Source organism: Malus domestica, chromosome 11 (genome assembly GCF_042453785.1).
Source record: "Malus domestica chromosome 11, GDT2T_hap1".
NCBI classification, from domain to species: Eukaryota; Viridiplantae; Streptophyta; class Magnoliopsida; order Rosales; family Rosaceae; genus Malus; species Malus domestica.
The window spans coordinates 987039-1011660 of record NC_091671.1 but is presented as its reverse complement, the minus strand read 5'-3'; the positions used below and the strand labels follow the sequence as shown (position 1 = coordinate 1011660).

The 24622-nt window shown below is 35.7% G+C and overlaps 1 protein-coding gene and 1 long non-coding RNA gene across 2 annotated transcripts; both read left to right on the top strand.

Annotated features, from left to right (window-relative positions):
• Positions 1 to 845: 845 nt before the first annotated feature.
• LOC108169479 (uncharacterized) lies at positions 846 to 2555 on the top strand. The gene is made up of 2 exons (XM_070807807.1): positions 846 to 866; positions 1670 to 2555. Exons 1-2 carry the CDS (start codon positions 846 to 848, stop codon positions 2384 to 2386), a joined length of 738 nt encoding a protein of 245 aa, XP_070663908.1. The 3' UTR covers positions 2387 to 2555.
• Positions 2556 to 4147: 1592 nt separating this feature from the next.
• Positions 4148 to 4423, top strand: LOC108169478 (uncharacterized). The gene is made up of 2 exons (XR_011573045.1): positions 4148 to 4189; positions 4318 to 4423. It is a non-coding gene; the product is annotated as an uncharacterized lncRNA (long non-coding RNA).
• Positions 4424 to 24622: the final 20199 nt, after the last annotated feature.

Below are 24622 nucleotides of genomic sequence, written 5' to 3'. Positions count from 1 at the left end.
CTTTAGATTGCACCATTAATTATAATTTAACTTTTATAATTTGACATTTCTTTTGAGGAGTTCAGAAAATACTTATCTTCCATATTTTTATTATTTATTGTTCGAAGCCACGATGGCATTTTCTCGCGCTTCTTTGCATTTTCCGGTGTACCTAGACTTCTCTTCCTTATCATTATTATTTACTTTTTGTTCGAAGCCACGATGGCAGCACGCGTTTTCCTTGTAGCAGATTCGGACAAAACACCTACGCTATTCAGAAGATGGAGTGCGTGAGAGGAGAGAAAAGAAAGGGGGATGGAATTCCATGCATGTTTATGTGGGTCCTAACTTTTTGAACCCTTTCAATTCGATGTAGCACTCTTTAGCTTTAATTTCCCAGAGAAGACTTCTTGTCGCTATTATTTTATTGAAATAGAAGATTTGAAGTCACTCAGGTTTGTAATCAAGTGAAGCCAAGCCATTCGAATGAAGCCATGCAGTCAAGTGAAGCCAAGCCACCAAGGTGGAATGGAAGTTATGAACTATGAAGCCATGCAGTCAAGTGAAGCCAAGCCACCAAGGTGGAATGGAAGTTATGAACTATGAAGCCATGCCACACCGGTTTGAAGTCAAGTGGTGATTCTTGGATAAGGCCCACCATCCGATTGTGTACCCATTAACTTCGAGTCAGGATCCTCTCCGGATCCATTCCCTAGGGATCCTAAGGATTCCGTAATTATGTCTGTTCATCGTATATCGTACGGTCATAAATGATTTAAAATTTAAAATTCAAATATGAATAGTACCTAACGAAAAATGACCGCATGATATAAAATGAACGGACAAAATTACGAGATATCTAGGGAATGGATCCGGAGAGGATCCTGGTTTCCATTACTTCGAACTTCGACCTTGGTGCCTCAGTAGTCACCTTTCTGCTCAACATCCAAGTTCTCACCTTCATTATTTTTTTTTATTTTTAAACAAATTATAATATTATCTATCTTAGAAGAGATGGGTTGGGCTTAGTTTCATAATAAAAATTTGTGTTTGGCGAACATCGAATCTAAGACATTTCACTTATAAGTGAAAATGAATATCACTAAAACATAGTACTAAATGACACCACTTTCATTATTAAATTACCAGGAAAAAGATCTACACCACATAAACAAACCCTAATTTCTATTTTCTACAAAAGAAACTTGAACTATTTTATTAACCCTTTGCCGTACCTCGCTTATAACACACATTTATGGTAAATTTGGCAATTAATATTATACAAATCGGAAAAAGGTCAAAAATGGAAACAGAAATAGAGTCAAACACACCGAAAAGTTAACCCCCGCAACCAAACACCCCCCAAATTCCTTGCGCTCCAAAACCAAACGTCACCTCAAAATTCAAACCCCACTTTCCAAATTTCCCGTTTTCCCGCCCACACGCCGTGCACTTCCCATTCCATAGTTTCACGGCCCACTATAAAGCATAACCCCAATCCAACCCTAAAAAAACCCTATCTCCCATTTCTCTCTCTCTTTCTTCCCCTCTCTTTCTCTCTCAAAGATCCACCTTCTTCTCCGGCGATTCACCCTCTCTCCGCCGTAAGCAGAATGACGTGCAAGCGGAAGTGGAAGGCGGAACTTCTTCAGGTCCTCCGCCGAAATCGAACAACCCAAGGCAAGCCTAGAAGGCCAGAGTTGAGGAGGAGGTAGCCACGAGTGTGGAAAAAGCTACTTCTCCGCCGAAATCGAAGCAGACCAGGCAAACCAAGAAGGAGAGAGTTGAAGAGGAGGTAGCAACGAGTGTGGAAAAATCTACTTCTCCGCTGAAATCGAAGTGCCCGAGGCTAACCAGGAGTGCGAGAGTTGAAGAGGAGGTAGCAACGAGGGTGGAAAAAGCTGCTTCTCTGCCGAAATCGAAGAACACGAGGCAAACCAGGAAGGCGAGAGTTGAAGAGGAAGTAGCAACGAGTGTTGAAAAAGCTGCTTCTCTGCTGAAATCGAAGAAGACGAGGCAAACCAAGGAGGGAGGAGTTGAAGAGGAGGTAGCAGTGATTGTCGAAAAATCTGCTTTTTCTCCAAAATCGAAGAACACGAGGCAAACCAGGAAGGCGAGAGTTGAAGAGGAAGTAGCAACGAGTGTGGAAAAAGCTGCTTCTCCGCCGAGGAAGTCAGTGATTCAGGAGGTAGCTGCGGCTGATGAAGACGGAGAGGAATCGAGGTTTATTGGCAAACCGATGGAAGATGAGGAGGCTCGTAAGCAATACCCCAAGCGATACGTGGGAGAGGTTTATTGGCAAACCGATAGATTTTGTTTTGTTTTTTTTATAAGAATTGAATTTGTATTTTGTGAAAATGTTGGAGATTTAGGGGTTATAGATGATCACTGTGAACTTCAAGGATAAGTGGTATATGATAAGACAAATAATGGGTTTTAGAATATATGTGTGTCCAAGCGTTAATGTAGCGCTGTAGCATTTGTGGTAGGATTAATTCTTTACCCATTTCCTAAATTCGTATGATTTTTACCTCTCGGTGTTGTCTAACATGGTATCAAAGATTTGGTTTCAAGAATTTTTGGGTTTTAGGCTTTCAACCTTGATTTTACAGTTCTTTGTTGGATTTGAATAATGTTAAAGTTGTCGAATTTGCAAAGTATTTTGTCGTTGTGACGAGAACATGAGGGATGAATCTTGTGGTGGCGGCAGGGTGGGGTGTGAAACCCTCCCTCCCTCCTGTCCGCCTCATGTCCCAATAAAATGTGTATGAAGCGGGATAAATTCATTCTGTTGTAATATTGTCAAGTACAATTATGCATAGCTAGTAATCAATTGTGAGTGTTCTATGTTATTCATCGGGTCATGAAAAGAAAGGAAGAAAAGTTATGAAAGGACAATTACAAAGAGTATAATTCAAGCTCGTCGTCACTACACAAAGGCGTTGGTAGATGGAATCACTTATGATCTCTATGATGATCCCCATGTGCAAGTGAGTTTTCATGATTAGCAGTAATAAATGTAGAAACACTCACTAGTGAAAAGGAAGACTAGATAATTGGTCTAGTAATGTTTTATTGGATTTATATCACATGTCAACTGATTTTTGCCTTCTTAGAAAACTAACTTTACCATTTAGCCGTATGGATGGAATACAAAAGTGATGTACATTTTTTGTAACCTCCTTGTTTTTAGTGCATTGGCTTCTTAAACTTTGACCAGAAACTAAATTGAAATAAAGGGTACTATTAGGGTGCGTTTGGTACGTGGGACGGGACGGGACGGAACGGGACGAGGCGTTCCGTCCCGCGTTTGGTGCGCCAAAAATGGGTGGAACGGACTGTTCCACGGGACAGATTTTGGGTGTTTTTGCGTCCCACCTCCCCCCCTGGAATAGGTTTGTTCCACGTCTGTGGAACACAATGTTTTATCATTTTAAGACAAATATACCCCATGTCTTTTTCAAAAATTACACCTTCGTTCCGTCCCGTCCCGTTCCGTCCCGTCCCGTCCCGTTCCGTTCCGTCTGCGTACCAAACGCACCCTTAGGGAACGATCTATTAAAACCTTATTTTGTAAATCATATTACGTGGTTGTTAATGAGTGAATTATTATTTAAGTGTTGATTGCTAATATCAAAATAACTTTTTGATCAATTTTCTGCTCATCAATCCATCTGTTTATCTCCATGATTGTTGGAACCTCTAAATTATATGATTCTTGACATGCCAATTCATTGCAAATTTCACATGAATGGTTCTTTTCCACAACTTAAGGGTTATATTATGTAATTTGACGGGCTATATTTCAAAGTAGAAACATACTCAACTGAAATTTTGGTTGTAGTGAGTGATTCATGTGCATAGAATGTTTTTATGTACTTTTGTTTTATTTGCCTATCATGTGATTTGACAATGTTTCTCATTCATTTTTATGTTTAGGGAGAGACGAAAGAAGAACCCTACATTTGTAAGACTCTGAAAATGTTTGAGGCAATTGGTGGGTTGTTATATTTTAAGGAAAACTAATGAAAAAGTCTTGAAAACTTTGAGTTTTAATGATAAGGACAAAATAAAGGGTAAAGTGAATAGTAACATGATTGACTTTTTAGTGTAAAAATGTGGTTTTTCGTTAAAGTGAACAATACCGGGTGCTTTTCGTTAAAGTTCCCTATATTTTACTGCACAATGGTCCTATAGATCACGAGACACTGTAAGATATTTCGAAAGAAACATTTTCATGATTCTCTTTCCAAATGCTTTGTTTCATGGTTTTGTTACGTTAAAAAGTAAGAATCCTGCTATTGGGCACTGAATTATTAGCTTTTTGCTTTCTTGCAGGTCATAAAGCACTGTGCTACTGTTGCTTGTGGGCGTGTATTCTTTTCAGATGTCCGAGATGACAACCCACTGGATTGTCTTGTTGAAAAACTCCATATTGTTAGGCTGACACTAAATGTATGCTTGAAGTTTCCATATTCATGCATTTTTTGTTGGGACAAAGATTGACTGCCTTCTCACTTTTCGTGTCCTTCCGTATTCTTCTTTTTGTGTGATCACGGTTAAGCTACGTTAACATTTTATATTATTATTCATTTTTATCTTATTATCTCTATAAAAAAATAATATAAAATGTTGAAGTGACTTAACCGTGACTACATAAAACAGAAAGACGCGGGAAATGGAAGGGTAGACAATCTTTGTCCTTTCTGTTGTTCATGAAGTCCAACATGAATGAGTTATCCTTTTTCTCTCAGGTTGATCAAGATGTGAAGAGTAAATCAATTCTAGCGTGCAATTACTATTGCGACACCAAGTATTTGCTACCGTATTCTACTTTTGTCAATCTGCGAACAGGAGTGGTTTTTCTTTCTTTCATTTGGAAGGCTCCTATGTGAACACATGTTATTTTGAAAACTTTTTGGAGAAAATGTTATAATATTTCATCCACCATCGTATTATTGTAATTGAACCAATTCCCTCTCCCGTTCAATTCTGGGGTTGTCTTTGAAAATATATCAATTTTGAGGGATCCTACATAATATCTCTTAAAACCCAAATAACTGAAAATATGTCTTTGAAAATGTTGCTAGAAATAATTAATTAATTATGGGGTTTGCTTATATTAATTACCAGGTAAGTTCCTACACCCACGGAAAGAAGTGCGATGCATGATTCACTCTCTTATACGACTAAAAAGCAAAGAATGTAAGATGCCTTTTGGCTTTTGAAGTTGGTGATACATGAGTCACCGGAATTGCAGGCACTGGTTGAATGTACTGACTTCACCCTTGAATATTGTTGTCTGTATTAGTTGATAATACTGCTTGACATCACCCTTGGATAATACCGTATTTGTCCATTGCTTTTGAAGTTGGTGATATATGATTTCTGTCTTGGTCCAATCAAAGACGATAATATTACACGCGTCATCTTCCGCTTCTATTTCGGGGAATAATCCGAATTAATGATGTCACTGTCAAGAGTAATGCAATCTATTAGATAAAATATGATAAAATGATTAAAATCCACCATCTTTGGTATCCAAAGTTTCTTAATTTTGAAGTGTCTTATTCCCAAATCAACTTTATAAATAATTTAATTCTTTCGTATCCCAAGTTTCCTACATGTGAATGTGATTTAGCCAACGGATAAGCGCGTTGAAAACTAAAAACTATTCTAAAAATATGAGTGACCTTATTAGTTCAATTAAAATATGAAGGCAACCATATTATATTGTTGACCGTATTAGTTCAATTATAATATTGTAAAAAAACACGAAGCTACTCAGTACTACAATTTAGTAGTATTTTTTTCACTTAAAAGTAAGAGGTGTTAGGTTCAAATTTTGTGGATAACGAATTTGATACCAAATTAGGTTGTCTATTATGTGGCTTAACTAAACTTTCAATTCCAAATTAAATTACCTATTGTGTGACTTAGCTAAATTTCTTTCCTTGTAGTATAAAAATATATCGTTAGACTTAAAAAAAAAATATGAAAGCAAGCATAAGTTTGGATTTTACATATTATATTTAATCCTACTTTTTAAGCACCGGTACCTTGAAAACCTTTTTAAGGAAAATGATAATATTTCATCACCTACGGTTTTATAGGATGCCTATATAGGTGATATAATATTATTGTATATACGACATAAAGCCAATATGATATTGCACGCACTGTATAGGTGATATAATATTATATAGGTGATATAATATTATTGTACAGGCGACATAACATTTCAAGCAACATATGGGTGATATAATATTATTGTACAGGCGACATAACATTTCAAGCAACATAACAACAATATCCAGTGTCAAGATTCCAAGACGGCATGCGTCCAAGTACTTATTAATTAATTATAGAATCGAAGTACTTATTAATTAATTATAGAATTTTCTTTTTTAAATTACTAGGTAAGTTCCAGAAATCTGCCATTTTTCTCTCTTCGCCAGTCTATATATGATCTGCATGCAAACCATTTCCTGAGCATTCAAGCCATCAAATCTCACAAACCATATCATCATCAAGTACCTCTACCTCCCGATATATCTCCATCTCTTCCAACCTTTGTGCAGAATAAAATGAATTCTGTTGTTAATACTGCTTGGGATCAGTACTTGAAGCCTTTTCTCCTTGCAGTTACAGTAACGCCAGCCCAACGGCTCAAACTTCTGATAATTAGTCCCATCGATCGAGATCACGATTCCCATCGTGACCTAAAGCCCGCGAGGCAACAAGTTGCAGACGGGAGGACTAACAGTAAGTACGACAACAACAACTTAGACTGGGCAACGATAATCGTAGTGTTTTGCTTGACATTGGTGATGGGAATTATGAGAAATAATCTCTGATATTTCATTTCTTAATGAATAAGAAATTACAATGGGTTTATATACAGCAGAGAAAAATAGCTTAGTAACTAATTACACTTAGATAACTCACTAATCTAATAATTAGTTACAAGGACAACTGTAACACACTTGTAACAGAAATACAACCAACTATTTATATGCCTCTTTACACCCCCTCAAGCTAAACGGAGGAGAACCGAGTGAAAGTGTGGATTGAAGATATTGAAACCGAGCTTTGGAAAGAGATTTAGTGTGGATATCAGCAACTTGATGCTGAGTATTGAGGTATTGTACTCGGAGCAGTTTGGCAAGAACTAGTTCACGAATGTAATGGTAATATTTTTCCACATGCTTTGTCCGAGCATGAAAAACTGGATTTGAGGCTAGAGAAATTGCAGAGACATTGTCACACCAAAGAGTAGGAATGACAGTGAGGCGAAGAGCAATATCTCTGAAAATTTTACACACCCATGTGAGTTCAGCTGCAGTGTGCGCAAGAGATCTATATTCGGCTTCAGTAGAAGATCGAGCAACAATATGTTGCTTTTTTGCACTCCAACTAATCAAGTTTCTGCCCAAATATATACAGTAGCCACTTGTAGACCTTCGATCAAACACATAACCAGCCCAATCTACATCAAAATAGGCTGTAATTTGCAAAGAACTCTTCTTAAACCACATTCCTTGATCAAATGTACCTTTTAAGAACCGTAAGATTCTTTTGATAGCCTGAAAGTGTGAATCACGAGGACAATGAAGAAATTGGAAGACTTGATTCACGGCAAAAGAAAGATCAGGTCTGGTCCAAGTGAGATACTGTAGAGCCCCGACGATAGACATGTATTCTATAGGATCAGCTAATGGAACGCCAACATGATCAAGCTTTTGAGTTCCCAAAGGGGTAACACAAGGCTTACAACCTTCCATGTTTGTCTTGAGTAAGAGATCTAAAGCATATTTGCTTTGAGACAGAAAGATGCCGTCATTGGATCTATGAACTTCAGGCCAAGGAAATAGTGCAATGGGCCTAAATCCTTAACTGGAAATAAGGAACCAAGCTGCTGAATAAAGTGTTGACATAGAGAGGTATTGGGACCAGTTACCAGTATATCATCCACATATACAAGAACTAGGACATGAAATGGTTGAAGTTTCACAAATAGAGAGCAATCAGATTGAGAGTTGTAAAACCAAGAGATACCAGAGTGTGAAAAAGCTTGTCATACCATGCCCTAGGAGCTTACTTTAAGCCATAGAGAGAGCGGTTGAGTTTGCAAACATGTGAAGGTTTGGATGGATCAATAAAACCGGGTGGTTGTTGCATAAAAACCTCTTCTTGGAGATTGCCATGAAGAAAGGCATTGCTGATGTCAAGTTGGTTAAAAACCAATCATATTGGACGGCAAGTGTAAGGAGAATGCGAATAGTAACAGGTTTGGCAACCTGGCTCTGATACCATATGAGAAATAATCTCTTATATTTCATTTCTTAATGAATAAGAAATTACAATGGGTTTATATACAGCAGAGAAAAATAGGTTAGTAACTAATTACACTTAGATAACTCACTAATCTAGTAATTAGTTACAAGGACAACTGTAACACACTTGTAACAGAAATACAACAAACTATTTATATGCCTCTTTAGGAATAGTAGTTTTCCCCTTCCAAGGTCCCTCCAGCCAGCTCCATCTCCCTGTAATCTTTCACTTTCTTGGACTCTCAGTCTTACTTGCCTTCACTTGTATCTTGGTAAGCAAGTTTATTCACTTCAGTTACTGTCCCGCCGGAATAACAATTGCCCCGATTTTCCATCAACTTGGCCTCTTCTTTGGGGTTACAGCTTTTTTCATATCCATCTCCATCCCATTTCCTTTGTGGTTCAAATGTGATGCCTTGTCTATCTACGTCGTCACCTTCCTCCTTGTAGTTCTCTGCAATCTTCACTTCAATAAATATTACAAAACTCATGGTTTTAAGTATCCTAACCCCACCATTGATACTGCAGCAGAATCATGCGGATGCAGTACTAGCACCATTGATGATCAAGCATGTACCATTCGTATTGAGTGACCTTGTTTTCAGTGTCATGTAACGAGGATGTGTGTGTGTGTGTGTGTATATATACACTGATTAGTGTACTGCAGTACTAGTAGCTTCATCATATTTGTCGTAGGTTTTTCAAATGTAAACCGTTGTTTATTCTGTTTGGGGTTTAGTTGTCTGCAGCCTTTCACTAATGCTATGTTTCATCAAATCTAGTTAGTTAATTAGTTACTTCTATATATGTCTTTTAGTGAAAGTATTTATAGATAAATTAAAGAACAAACGTTGCATAATATGCTCGTATCATTGAAGAAGACTACAGCTACAACTGGAATGAAAGGCAAGCCGGAAGCCCTTTAACAAACTTTCCAATTGTCGTAATAAAAGTCTATTGCTTTCCACTTGAATATTCATTCCGATGAACTGAAACATGTTTTCAATCATTTAAAGCTTTCGAAACATCACTATTCCCGGAATTTAGATCCTCCATCTTAGTCTGGCAAATACCCAAAACCATGGCTATTCCCTTAATTCCATTCATTTTTTCATGGAAGAAGACCACATCTAAAACTGGAACAGCATGCAAACCCAAAACACTTAGGGTGCGTTTATTGCACTGAACTAACTTCAGGGACTAAGCTGAATTGGCTTGGCATGGACTAAGTAGTATAAGAATAATGAAGCGTTTGGTGTAGTGTTGGACTAAATCAGAGACTAAATTATTTTAGAGCTAAAATACTTTTTTGTCATTTTTTTATTCATTTTTTTAATATTTTATTTTATTAATACACACTTTTTTTATTTGATTCTCTCTCCCCAGTCCTCTACTTTTCTTCTCTGGTTTGCATTTTCTTCTTCGCAAGCCCAGATTTGCTTCCACTAATAATCAAACTCATAAACTCTCCTTTCATTTGCTTTCTCTTCAATTAAAACCCATATTTCTCTTCTTTTAATTTACTTTCTCTTCATATCAAACCCAGAAAAATCCCAATATTTTTTTTCAATTTGCAAAGGCTTGGATTGTCGGATCTGCAAATTGACGACAAACTTGCAGACGCATCCTCTTGGCAGAGCGCTTGGCGGCCTCGAGGAGGATGCGACGGTCGGTGGCACGGGATCTGGAGCTGCGGGTAGGGCCTGTATGAGAGCTGGAGCTACAGAATCGGTTGATTGCAGGCCAAGAAAGAAGAAAAGCTTAATGGCAGTGGTTGGGGATATGTGGAAGACGAAGAGGAAGACGACTGAGGAAGTCAAAGCATCAGCACGATGATGAAGCGAAGCGATGGTCTTAGCAATCCCATCCTTTTTGCCCGGTCTCGCTAAGCTTAGCTAGTGAAGAGTTTAGTCGGAACGAGTCTTAGCTAGTCCCATTAAACTCAGTCCTAGCTTACACCAAACATGGCTTAATATTCTTAGTTAAGCTAGTCTAGTCCAATCCCCCCTAATCCGGTCAAACAAACACCCCCTTATGGAATTGTATATGAAAAGAATTGATCTTCACCTCTTTATAATTAACAACTTTTATATTCATATATGTATGGCTTTATGAAGTTTCAAGGAACCTATAAAGCTTCTCCGCAAATACATACTACATTTGGACCACCTTTATTTTTTATTTTTTGTGCTTTATTTTACTTTATTTTTTCTAATTGGTCTGATTTGGTCCATGGATCTGTATGCTTTAAGTGGGGCAGCCTGTGCTTGTCAATTGGTTTTGGCACTGCTTATCCATCCATGCGTATAAATTAAACGACGTGTGTGTAAGAACCTACTCGTCACCGGCTGTCTTATAAGCTTTCTTGAGTTTCTTCTCTGATTTAGGTTAGGGTGCATGATTTCACGTCCAAGTAATCTAATCTCTGTCCTAATTAATCCTGTTAAATGTCAATCTTTATTCTGAAAATCTTGTAATTAGTTTTATGGATGGAAGGACTCTATCATCTGTGACAGGTTAGATTGAGATACTTTTAGAGATGGCAACGGAAATGTTATATCCATCCCCATAACCACGAAAACTAACTATATCCATAACCATCGGATATGATTCATAGCCATACCCACTAGGTAACGAATTCCTCATCGGTTAAAGGTTATATCCATCTTCGTCAATTAAAAAAATATATTCATTTAATTGAAGCATGATAATTTAGTAAATATTAATTTCGTCATTAAATATTTGATGTATAAAATGATGTAATGAATGAATCTTGTGAAGCTTAAAAATTAAAGTTAAACGTTGATAATGTTGGTTTGATCTTTGATATCTCCTATAAGTACCATTGAATTCTCATAGATTTTGATTCATATTAAAAGTTTTGAACTTTTCCATAAAATGACACTCACACAATGCCTGGATGAAATGAAAATTGGATTCATGTAACAAGAGAAAGGTTTCCCATTCCTTAGCCGGAAAGATATGTGGCCATGAAACAGGGATTAAGTGGAAAAGAATTGACTGGGTGGTAAAGTCGTGGAAACACCTGTTTCTTCCATATTTTGGACCTTAGCTCCATGGAACAATATACTAACTACTGCTGAAACATGGAAGAATTGAAATTTTAGATCAAAACATTATGTATGAATGGTATGAACTTCCTAAACAAGAATTCTTGAACAGCGAACAACCAGAGCTATTACTCACTACATCAAAAAATTTCCATTAATGAAAGATGTAAATCCATTGGAAAATAAAAAATACGCATGTCGGATGAAATGGTTGTTGCTATCTGCTACAATAACGACTCATTGGTTTAACTGAATAACTAAGGTAATGGATTCAGTGAATAATAAATAAATAAATAAATATTTTTTAATACTTTAATGTTATATATAATATATATTATTCAGAATATATTATTCGGTTCGGATTTGAGGATGGATATGGATTAGGGACCCCTATAACAATATCCAAACCATAACTGAATAATAATCTCGGTTTTTCCCCATATCCAAAATATACCTGAATTTTCATACTCAAATCCAATCCATTCGGGCGATTATCCACGATTATTGGGTTTAATGGTTAGAATTGCCATCCCTATACTTTCCACTTGATTTCTATATATATTTGCGTTTGCCTGTAGGAATATATGAACCTGAAGTTCATAATTATTCGAAACCTGAAGTTTCTTATAAACATGCCTTATTTGAAAACCTGAAGTTTTCATTTAAAAACATCACCCATGAAAACCCGAAGTTTTTCATGCAAAATTAAACCAATACATGTCTATTAGAACCTGCATGTTCTACTCTTATGTGAATGGATTGATTTTTCTCCATTACACTAACCACATCTTGTCCATCTATTTTGTGATAGGAACATGTTGAATTTGAACAAACTCGACTTCACCGCTTTAGAGGTCTCTGGAAGGAACTATCTCAAGTGGTTCCAAGATGTGAAGCTCCACCTCATTGCAAAGAATTTGCGTCCCGCCATTGAAAAAAAGACAGATAATCCTGTTGGCGAAGCTGAAAAAGCCACTGCTATGATCTTCATCTGAATACATATCCATGACGCTCTGCAAACTGAATATCTTGTTAAAGAGGATCCACGTGCACTATGGGTCGCTTTGGCTGATCGTTTTGATCACTAAAATGACATATTCATGCCTGAAGCAAGACATGACATGCAACACTTGCGCTTCCAAGACTTTAAGTCTATGAATGAATATAATTCTTAAGTTTGTCGAATCCGATCATTCTCAAGTTTTGTAATGAAACTTTGACCGAAGAGGATCTCCTGGAGAAAACTTATTTGACATTCTCTGCTTCTAATATTGTCTTACAGCAACAATATAGAGCTTAGAAGTTCATTAAGTTCTCGAATTTGATCTCTATTTTACTTCTCGCTGAAAAGCAAAACTAGTTGTTGATGAAGAATCATCAAGCTCGACCTACTAGGGCGACTACTGTGCCTGAAACACATTATAGCACAAACCAACGCCCAAAAAGCCAAAAGAGGCGTGGTAGGGGCAGCCAAAAGCCATCTCACCAAGGTCAACAGAGTTAAGGCTCATCCAAGGGAGAAAACAAAGCCCAGAAGCGCCCAAACGTCGCTCCCAATCCCCCAAACTTCAAGAATAAGGGCAAAGCACCCGAAATCATGGACACGGACATGTGTTACCGCTGTGGTTCAAAGGACCATTGGTCATGTGTTTGCCGAGCTTCCAAGAAGGTTGTAGATGAATATCATTCTCGTCGTAAGAAGTTTGAATCAAACTTCGTGTAAGTGGACGAACCGAAGACTACAAAGATGAAGGTTTCTGATTTTCAAGAGGATACCACCCCTATGGAATATTAGAATCATAGACATAGACTTATTTTTTAGTAGAAATAAGACAATGGGGTCGAATTTCACCTAGTGGTTGAACCCCTCATTTGTTTTTAGGTTGATTTTTAAACAATTTTCCTTTATGTTTGGATTATTTGTTGGTGATTTGTTTTTTGGATATTAAGTTTTAATCAAGGAAGAAAATATCGGTAATATCGGAAATATCGGTAGTCCGAAAACACGGAAATATCGATGGAAATATCGGGATAATATTGATATCGATAAAAATTACATGGAAACCACGGAAATTGTAAGAAAAACTTGGAAAATTTTATTGAAACTTTGCAGGATGTTTATTTAGTCAATTATCTATTAGTTTATCACAAAAAATTGGAAGGAAATGCATTGCATGATGGATTTAACATTATCAAGTTGATTATATAGCGAGCTGACAAACATTGTGAGTGTAGAAAAAATATGTAGAAATTAATGAAAGAAGTCTAAACACACCATAATCATTTATATATAATGAATTAGTACAATATTTTACACTTTATACATTGCATGGTAAGATACATGAGTGACTTAGTACCACATAGAGTTCCTATGAGGTTCAAAATTTTCACTATCTTCATCATCTCTATGTGTAGAGTGAGTGTATTTTGAAGAGTAGTTAGCAACCATGGCAATGGTTTTCAAGAACCAAAACCCAAAAGTCAATAGGAAACCGAATACTTCGGTATTTTTCGGGATTACCAAACAAATGGGATTTGGAAACCAATCCCATATCGAAATTTCGGTATTTTTCAGGATGGGATTCCCGAACTTCAGGATGGTTTTGGTTTGGGATTTTTCGGTTTGGGTTTGGGACTTTTTCGGTTTGGTTTGGGATTTTCCGGAATTTTTTCCAGCCCTACCATATAAGTGACCAAATAAAAAATAGAAAAATTAAAAACCACATGCCATTGACTAAGTAATTAATTGACACAATTTAAAATATAATACCACAAAAAATTTGGAATATGTGCAAATTTGTTTCTTGTAAAAAGAATTCAAAACAAAACCATATATATAAATATTGTAGCATATTATCACAACAACATAAGTGGTATAGTGGTTAAGGCGTTAAGGAGTTAAGTGGGAGGGGTTCGAACCCCTCTATGCTCAAAATTGAGACTGATATTTTCAATATTTTCTTCCATGGTTTTAATTAATTACCATCCTTGAATAAATGAAATTATTTTGAATTGATATTTATTTTTACGAACTTTTATGTATGTGACCGATTCAAATTAATTTTTCATTATAGGTATGACAAGTGGGAAAGTTGTCTGGCAGATAGTGCAACCACACACACAGAGTTTTGCGTGAACACATCTATTTCACTAACTTTATACCTAACAATGCACCTCTGACAACCCTTTCATGCCCGTCCAACCGGATAGAAGGATATGGTAAAGCACATACAATGTTGTCCAATGGTACAATCTTGACCATTGCTGAGGCACTCTATTCTCCACGTTCCGGAAGAACGTTGTTAATTTTCAAGGACATTAGAGATAACAATTACTTTTTGTTATAGAACACTTAGTAATTCATTGTGTTTTTATTTCAAATAAAACACAAATAGTACCTGATAAAAATTGACTGCTCTGTATACGATAAACAATTAGAATGTAGAGTGTCTTAGGATCCCCACAAAGTAAATCCGGAGAATTCTTTTCCGTTGCTTATGATGAAGGTCGTCATGCACAATTAGTCAATAGTCTTTTTGCGGAGGATGTAATTGTTGATGTGCTTGCGGTAATGTCTTCTAACGTTTTTTCCTTTTTGTCTTAAGTTTTTTTTTTTGCCGAATATTTTTGCATTCTTATTTGAGTAACGTTAAGGCTATCTCAAACTCTGAGCTTATAACTTTTAAAATTTTTTACTTAGAAAATTTATGTTTTAACTAAGAAATAATTTTTTTTACTCTAATAGTTATGGGTTAAAGTTTTAGTCTAATTTTATTAAATAATGAATTTATGCTGAAATTTTTTTACCTATCTTTTTTCAAAATAAAATTTACGTAGATTATAATAGTAATTCATTTTATGAATGTTTAAATTTTGAGAAAAATTGAAAACTCACTAAAATGACTCCATAAAACATGTATTTATAATGTTTTTGGGGGAATGTTGATTTAATTATATGTTTAATTGTTTTTGCAGTTGGATTTAATTTTGATCTCTTTTTTATTTGTTTTTCATCGTTAGATTTAAATATATTAGATCTTAGCCGTTGCATTTAATGTATTTAAAATTGCCCAAATTTTAGCTTTTAACTTAAAACTTATTTTAGATTCAACCATTGGAGAACAATATGGTTAGTTTAAAACCCAAATTTTGGTGGGCCAATTTTTTAACCCAAACTTAAATTCTAGGATAAAATTTCTCAAAATTTATCTACATTATGAGGGAGGGGTTGGGCTTGCCTCATAATGAACTAGCAATAATGTGGGTTCAAATTCGCCTTTGTCGATAATCGAACTTAAGACCTCTTACTTACAAGTGTAGTGGAATACCGCTGGTTTGGTATTGCTGTGCTTTGAAAAAAAACTGTTTTTGCTATGATGTTAGAATAAGCTCATTTTTTGCTGCTTCATGTTTTCAGCTTTTTTCCACCCAAAACTGTGAAAATAAGTTGTTTCTAAGTGTTTACTAAACATCTTTTTGAGCTAAACTTTTTTTTATACCCACTTTTTATAAAAGCACCTCAGTACCAAACCAGTACTAAGTGACTTGTTAGTTTAATATCTAAATTTTAGGTTTTAACCAAGGGTTGAATATGATCTAAAGAGACTCTTTCAAAGTGGGTCTCTTGTTAGTTTCTAAATTTTAGGTTTTAACCAAGGGTTGAATATGATCTAAAGAGACTCTTTCAAAGTGGGTCCCTAACTTTAGTTGCAACCGTCATATTGGTTGAAAATATTGTTACAATAATTATACTTTACAGAAGTTGGTTTAACATTCTTTTTTGATGCAGACCTAATGGGGATTTCAAGAACAACTCTTTTCAAAAAAGTTAACAGTATGGTGATGCACAAAATTTAAAATTTTAAAATAGAACGATAGATCGATTATGAAATATTAAAATATATTTAAAAATATAGGAAACTAGTGTAGAATTAGTGTTTATATAAATATTAAATAAGTATTTTACATTTTTAATTATTTTACTTTTCGACCGTCGGTTTAAATTTTTTGAAAATTATCAATTGCCAAGGATTAATTCATGATATTTTCCTACACCTTGAACTTTTCAAGCACCAATATTTTTGGTTTTGATTCACACTATTTAGAAGATTCTAGATTTACACAGATTAATACATCAACATTTTATATTAATTTTTTCATAGAAAGATAAAAATAAAATAAAAAGTAAAACTATGAGAGTGAAGAGAATGAAAAGAAAGTGAGAGAGAATTACAGTCTATGCCATTTTGAGTATATTCTGATCATTTATATTGTTTTTTAATTATGTGGGTCCTAGCTTGTTCAGAGGATGGAAGGAGATCTATGTGATCTAGCCACTTGCCAGTCTACCTTGAGTTTCTACTGATCATTTATATGGATCTGGATTGTCTGTTCTTCTTATTTCATACTCTTATTATTTTTTTTTATTTTTTTGGTCATGGTTAAATTATATCAACATTTTATATTTTCATTCATTTTTTGTCTTATTATTTCTATAAAAAAATCAATATAAAATATTGACGTGACTTAACTGTGATCACATAAATAGAAAATGATAGAACGGGGAGGAAGACAATCCAGGTCCCATTTATATTGTTTTTTAAATATGTGGGTCCTAGCTTGTTCAGAAGATGGAAGGGGATCTATGTGTTCTAGACAGTCTGCCTAGATTTCTCTTCTTTACTTTATAACCAAGGAATTAGCAAAAAGAAAGAGTTCAGAAAAGACTTATCTTCCTTATTTTTATCATTTATTGTTCGAAGCCACGATGGCATTTTCACGCGTTTCTTTGCATTTTCCGGTCCACATAGACTTCTCTCCCTCATTATTATTATTATTTATTTATTGTTCGAAGCCACGACGGCAGCACGCGTTTCTTTGCACCTTCCAGTCTACCTAGACTTCTCTATTATTATTATTATTTACTTTTTGTTCTAAGCCACGATGGCAGCACGCGTTCCTATGCATTATAGGATTTCCATGTTGCAGATTCTGACAGGACACACCAACCCTAGCTGACGTACTATATAATATATTCACACATCCTATTTTATTTCTTACATATTTTTTTAATTTTCGACAGTCAGATCGGATGAATTGAAGAAGATTAACAAATAGAAATTATCAAGGGTACGTAAGAAGTAAAATGAGATATGTGAATAGTACATCCCTAAAATCAAGTTAAATCTACGTAACTAACCGTTAGCTGATGTGCTATCAAGTTAAATCTACATAGCTAACCATTTCACCTTTTAAACTTTAATACCCATTAATTTTATTTTATTCGACATGCCAAAATCTACCTTTTCTTACAAATTGAGGTCCTCATGTCTAACATTCGCAAAGTTAAATGGGCAAAAGTAATAAACTCTTTATCATTTCTAAATTAAAAAGTGCATGACAAAAAGTATCTAGCAAGTAGCCATTCTTAATTTCTTTAGGGGTGTGATATCTACACATCAATTTTTACTTCTTACACATCTTTTTAATTTTAGGCCGTCGAATCGGATGAATTGAAGAAGATCAAATGACAAAAATCAACAAGGGTGTGTGAAAAGTAAAAAGAGGTGTGTAGATAGAACACTCCTTTCTCTAACATTTCAAAGTTTTAATGGTCCAACCAAAAAAAGACAAAAACTAAGATTTAGCTAAAGGAAAGTTCAGACAAGTGGTGAATCCAGGGTACATGAAGCGACCCTGGTAGCATGTGCTTAAAGCTTCTCCAAGAGGCTCTATATGAGGCTACAAAAATGGACCACAAGTCTGCTGTCCCCCTAATTGGTCTCTCCTTTTGTGTCTCCTATTCTAATTTTTTGACACATATTCCTCAACTTAAGTCAAATTTAACACTGTTAACTTTTTTATAAAATTAAATAAAAAAATAAAAATTAAAGTAATACAAAACCCAAGAATAAACTCCTACATTCCACCCACTTCAACCCATTGCAGCCGATTGGCATACTATAGAACTAGCAAACATTCTGTCAAGTTATTAGGATTTGGGGATTGAAGGAAGATATCTAATCAATTGAATATTGTGAAATCTGTAAGGATTGAACCGACGACGAAGGTCGAGATTTAAACCGACGCAAAGACAACTCTAAGATCCGATTCATCTTCACCGACAAGAGGGAGGAAGAGAGACAAATACAAAGAAAGGAAACCCAACAAATGGTGAAATCTGCAAGGCTTGAACAAACGGCGAGATTTGATCGGCTTCGCGAACGAGAGAGATGAAGAGTGATAAATACAAAGAAAGAATGCTTGGACTATAATTAGATCCTACATCCCCAACAAAGGAAACCTTGCCAATGGTGAGAAAATGCAGCTGACAAGCATGATGGGGATGAGATTGGGGGTAGACATTGTTGATTGGGAAGGGTTGCTATTGGGTTTTTGGTTTTTTTTGTTTAACTTCAATTTTAATTTTTTTAATTAAACTTAATTGAAAGTTTAATAGTGTTAGATATGAAGTTAAATAGAGGGACATGTGTTAAAAAATTAGAAAGGAGACACCAAGTAGGAGACAGTAGACCTATGGCTAGGAAAGTGGTGGATATAGCCCAATTTAGAGTTCCGATGAATTTTTGGGGATCTAAAAAAGAATCTCTCCCAATAAGGGGCTATATATCTTTCGGGCTCTATATGAGGCTATATATTTTATTATGTAGTAATTTGATTACACAGTAAATTTATTATTGTCTTAACTTTTCTAAACTTGATTTTTGGACGTGTTATCTTAAATTTTAATTTATGGACTTTTTAACCTAAAAATATTCAAATTCTGACAAAGTTAGATATCATCACTTATGCACCATTGTAGGTTCTCTTATCTCAATCACATCCGTTGGTTTGTTTCTATGAAATCAGACAAGATAAGATTTCGTTTCATAACTCATTAGTTTTGATTATCTTATCTCAATCTCATATGTTGGTTTGTTTATATGAAATTAGACAAGATAATATTTCATTTCATAACAGCCATTGGTTTATTTCTCTGATTGACACATTCTCTTAAGTCAAACAAGATTTTCATTTCATAACAATCATTGGATTGGATTATCTTATCACAATTTAGTTATGTTATTTGTTTATATTTTCGGTTTAGGTGTCTAAACTACCAATGTTAAATTTCATCAAATTTTTTTTATATGAAATTTTCAATCCAAGAAATTAAACACAAAGCACAACATTTTTTTTCTAATCAATAACACAAACAATAGTCATTGTTTGTATATGTTTTCTTAATCAAACAAACAGTTGAAAATAAACTCTTAAAATCCTAAAGGGTTGAAAAATCAACCCTTAAAATCATGTTTTGGAATTAAAAATGGAGCTCACCAATTTCTAAACTAGAAAAACAAAAACAAAAATTAAGACTAGGCCCTCAATTTGGTGTGGTCCTTCTACTTTTTGGGGCTAGATGTAGCCTAATTTCTTACTACTCAAGGATTGAAGTTGCTAGCCCTTGTGGTGGACGTAGCCCCAATTTCAGACCCATTAGGGATGAAATTTTCGTTAGAGCTACAAAAATGAGCCTCAAGGAGGATAAAGCCCCCATTGGGGATGCTCTTATGGCTTAGAATCACATACATACAACGATTGTCCTTCCTTAGTGGTCAACTTTCAAGTTCTCACCTTCATTATTTTTTATTTTTGTTTTTGTTTTTGTTTTTGAACAAACGATAATATTATCTATCTTAGAATGGAGGGGTTGGGCTTAACTTCACAATGGGTAATCAATAATTTTGTTCAAATTCGCATTTGGCGAAAATCGAATTTAAGACCTCTCACTTACAAGTAAAGAGAAATACCATTAAACAGTAGTACTAAGTGGCACCACTTTCATTTTTTTTTTTAAACAAACGATATTATTTACAATAAGGAGAGAGAGTGGGCTTAGCCTCACAATGGACTAGCAATAATGTAGTTCATATTCACCATTGATAAGAATCGAACCTAAGACCTCTCACTTACAAGTGAAGAGGAATACCATTAAACCGTAGTATTAAGTGACTTGAGAGAGTCTTCTTAGAACATCTTTGAAGGAGATGTCAAATTTTAAGACCGGTGCTTTGAGTAAATTTTTAAGACTTTTAAATATTTTTTTAAAGAACGATGCTTTAATTTTTTTTTTTACTATGCGATAGAGTATCGGAGGGTAATAACATGATCTTCCAATAATTTTTCCTTTTTTTTTTGTTCGAACTGGAAATATGCATTACCATGGTCTTCCAATAATTTTTCCTTCGGCAGCTGCATTTATTTGTCAAAGGTCTCGAAAAAGATCTCGACCACGTAAACAACAGTAATTCTATTTTCGACAAAAGAATCTTGTTCTATTTCACTAATTAATTGTACCCTTGCTTATATAATCCAAAAAAACTCAAACCTTTAGCTGTATCTCGCTCTCCATATACTATCACTCTCTCCTTTTCTGCATAACAAAATGAACCGTTTTATTGCAAAGAAAATCCAACTCCTTAATGCTCTGATAATCAGTTCAGTCAATCGTGATCATCTCGATGGTGAACCAGACCTGGAAGCCGCAGTGCCACAAGTTCCAGATCGGAGGAAGTACGAGAAGTTCCCAACCAACAACTTAGATTGGGCAAAGATAATGGTTGGGTTTTGCTTGACAGCAGCGATGGGACTGGCATTTATCCGCTTCCAAATTCCTCCCAGCCAACTCCCTCTTCCTGTGATCTTTAACTTTCTTGGACTATCAGTTTTACTTGCCTTCACTTGTATCTTGGTGAGCAAATCCATTCATTTCAGCTACTCTCTCGCCGGAATATCAATAGCCGACCTTTCTCATCATTTTGGCCTCTTCTTTGGGGTTACAGCCTTCTTCATATCAATCACCATCCCATTTCCTTTGTGGTTCAAATGTGTTGCCTCTTCTATCTACGTCGCCGCCATCATCCTTGTAGTTTTCTGCAATCTTCACTTCAATAACTATTACAAACCTCGTGGTGTTGGGTACCCTACCCCAAACAATTCAATTCCTACAACCGCCATTGATCCTGCGGTAGAATCAAGCCGAGGTGGTGCTAGTACTGTTGATGATCAAGCATGCCCTAGCCGTACTGCTTGACTTGAAAGAACTCTCTCATATAACAAGGATGCATCTACATACATACATACATACATACATACATACATATATATATATATACATATATATATATATATACATATATATATATATATATATTCGTCTTCCCCGATGTTCAAACGCACCAACCAAAGCTTGGGACTTGTTTCTGGGTCCAAAAGGAGTGGATTGATGGTAGTGGTCGCCGGTGAAGGCTGCAAAATGGGCGAATCGCCGTCCGTGGTACTCTCGGAGCCGTCGTGGGTGTTCGTCAAATCACGACCAAAAACCCTCAAGTTTGGGTGGGAGTGGAAGTTGAGACGACACTGAGTTAATTGGTGGTGTCGGGTTCAAAAACCCGTCGTCGGAAAAGCTGCAGGGAAACCGGGTCACGATGGAGGAGTCGGGTCAGGTCGGGGCGAAGGATTCGGTACATCTCTTCCTCTCCTTTTCCCTCCTTTCCCCTCCTTTCTCTCCTCTCTGATTAGGTGTCCCCCCTCCTTTCTCTCCTTTCTCATCTTTCTCATCCGTCCATCTGGTGACAAAATATGTACAACTACTGTAAATGGGGATCTCATATATTTGTTGTGAGTTTCAATATCGAAGTGTAATTTTGTTGTTTGGGCTTTAGTTGTCTGCAGCCTATCACTACCGCTATGTTGTATCAATCGTATTTAATCCATGTATTATTTCTATATATTTCACTTTTTTTTAGCGAAAGTAATTGCGTAAACCTTTGATTGTCTATAACATCGTGATGTAATTTAACTATTCAATGTCAAATTGAAAGGGTTAAATGCTCGTTTGGGAATACTTTTTAAATAACTGAAAACATTCTTAGTGGAAAAATGTTTTTGAAACTATTTTTTTAGTAAAAATCTAAGTGGATCCAGAAAAAACACTTTAATGCTTTTGATCAAAATCAATTTTACTAAAAGTACTTTCAATTATTTTAAAAACACTTTCAAATTATCATTAATTTTTTTAAATATTTAGTCAAACACATGAGAACAAAAAGTTAAGGGAAGTCCATAATTGTGATTTGGGCGGGTTGTTGTGTTGTTTGGGTTGAGACTTGAGAGTGAAGCCCAAATTAGGCATTGGGTTATTTATACATGTGTATGTAAACATTTTGATTTTTATGTAACAACTATAATACAAGTGGCTTTATATATCTATATATTCGATACTACTAGCATTATTGAGAGAAGTCTTTTTGTAAGGCAATAAAAACATAATTTTACAAGTCCAAATAAAAAATCTCCATATAAAAAAGGTATGGAAACAAAAATTCAAAAACCAAAATAAGTAAATGACACGAAAATAAGCAAAAATAGCATGGAAATCATTATTTTCTCCAAGTAAAACCACTTTCATAAATGAAAAAGATAAAGAATCCACGTACCTCTAAGTTGTCAGTAGGCAAAAACAATTAGTACACTTACACGAAATTAATTTCTGTTTTTGAGTTATAATATTATAAAATAAAAATAAATACTTCGATCATCATGCATGTGGACTTCTCGTCAACTACTAGTAATATGTAATATAACATCATATAATATCCACGAAATTAATACGTTGTCTCTCTTATTACAAATTTCTATTAATTCTCAACAAATTTTCTATTAATTCTAAAAAAAAGCCCCTATCGCCCATTTCTCTCTCTTTCCTCCCCCTTTTTTTTCTCTAAAGATCCACCGTCTTCTCCGGCTATTCCGTCTCTCCCCGCCGTTAGCAGAATGGTGTGCAAGCGGAAGTCGAAGGCCAAAACTTCAGGTTCTCCGCCGAAATCGAAGAACCAAAGGCAAACCAAGAAGGTGAGAGTTGAGGGCGAGGTAGCCACGAGTGTTGAAAAAGCTACTTCTCCGCCGAAATCAAAGAAGACAAGGCAAACCAAGAAGGAGAGAGTTGAAGAGGTAGCAACGAGTGTGGAAAAATCTACTTCTCCGCCAAAATCGAAGAACCTAAGGCAAACCAGAAAGGCGAGAGTTGAAGAGGATGTAGCTACGAGTGTCGAAAAAGTTGCTTCTTCCCCGAAATCGAAGAAGATGAGGCAAACCAAGGAGGGAGGAGTTGAAGAGGATGTAGCTACGAGTGTCGAAAAAGCTGCTTCTCCGCCGAAATCGAAGAAGACGAGGCAAACCAAGGAGGGAGGAATTGAAGAGGAGGTTGCGATGAGTGGAAAAAACTGCTTCTTCGCCCACATTGAAGAAGCTGAGGCAAACCAAAAATGCGAGAGTTGCAGAGGAGGTAGCAACGAGTGTGGAAAAATCTGCTTCTTCTCCGAAATTGAAGAATCCAAGGGAAATAAAAAATGCCAGAGTTGAGGAGGAGGTGGCGACCAGTGTGGAAAAAGCTGCTTCTCTGACGAAATTGAAGAAACCGAGGCAAACCAATAAGGCGAGACTAGCAGAGTCGGTCCTAGATTTCAAGAGCCTTGTGCGAAAGTGAATTGAAGATCCTAAAAAGTACTAAGAATTTTATTTTTTTATTTATTTTTGTTCAAAATAATAATTTTAGTTTTCAATTGAGTTTCTATAAATTTTAATAGCACAAACAAATTTAACAAATCAACAAGTGGAAAGGTGAGTTTCGAACCCATTCCCTAAGCCGATGTAAAGAAGCAAAAATTCCGCTTGCCCTAAGACTCAAGTTTGTAATATTCTACACATACTAATATATATACGTAAATGCATGCAAAATTGAAAAATTGAGGGCCTTTCTGATTTGGGGACCCTGTGCAGTAGCACCACTTACACCCCTCAACACCGGCCCTGGGCGAGAGTTGAAGAGGAGGTAGCAATGAGTGTGGAAAACGCTGCTTCTCCGCCGAGGAAGCCAGTGACTCAGGAGGAATCGAGGATTATTGGCAAACTGATGGAAGATGAGGAGGCTCGTAAGCAATACCCCAAGAGATATGTGGGAGAGGTGAGAGATTTTTGTTTCAAGATTTATTTTATTTTTTTAATTTAGTTTGTATTTTGTGAAACTGTTGGTGATTTAGGGGTTATAGATGATCAAGTACTGTGAACTTGAAGGATTAGTGGTACATGATAAGACAAATAAATGGGTTTTAGAATATTTGTATGTCCAAGCGTTAATGTAGTTATACCATTTGTGGTAGGATTAATACTTTA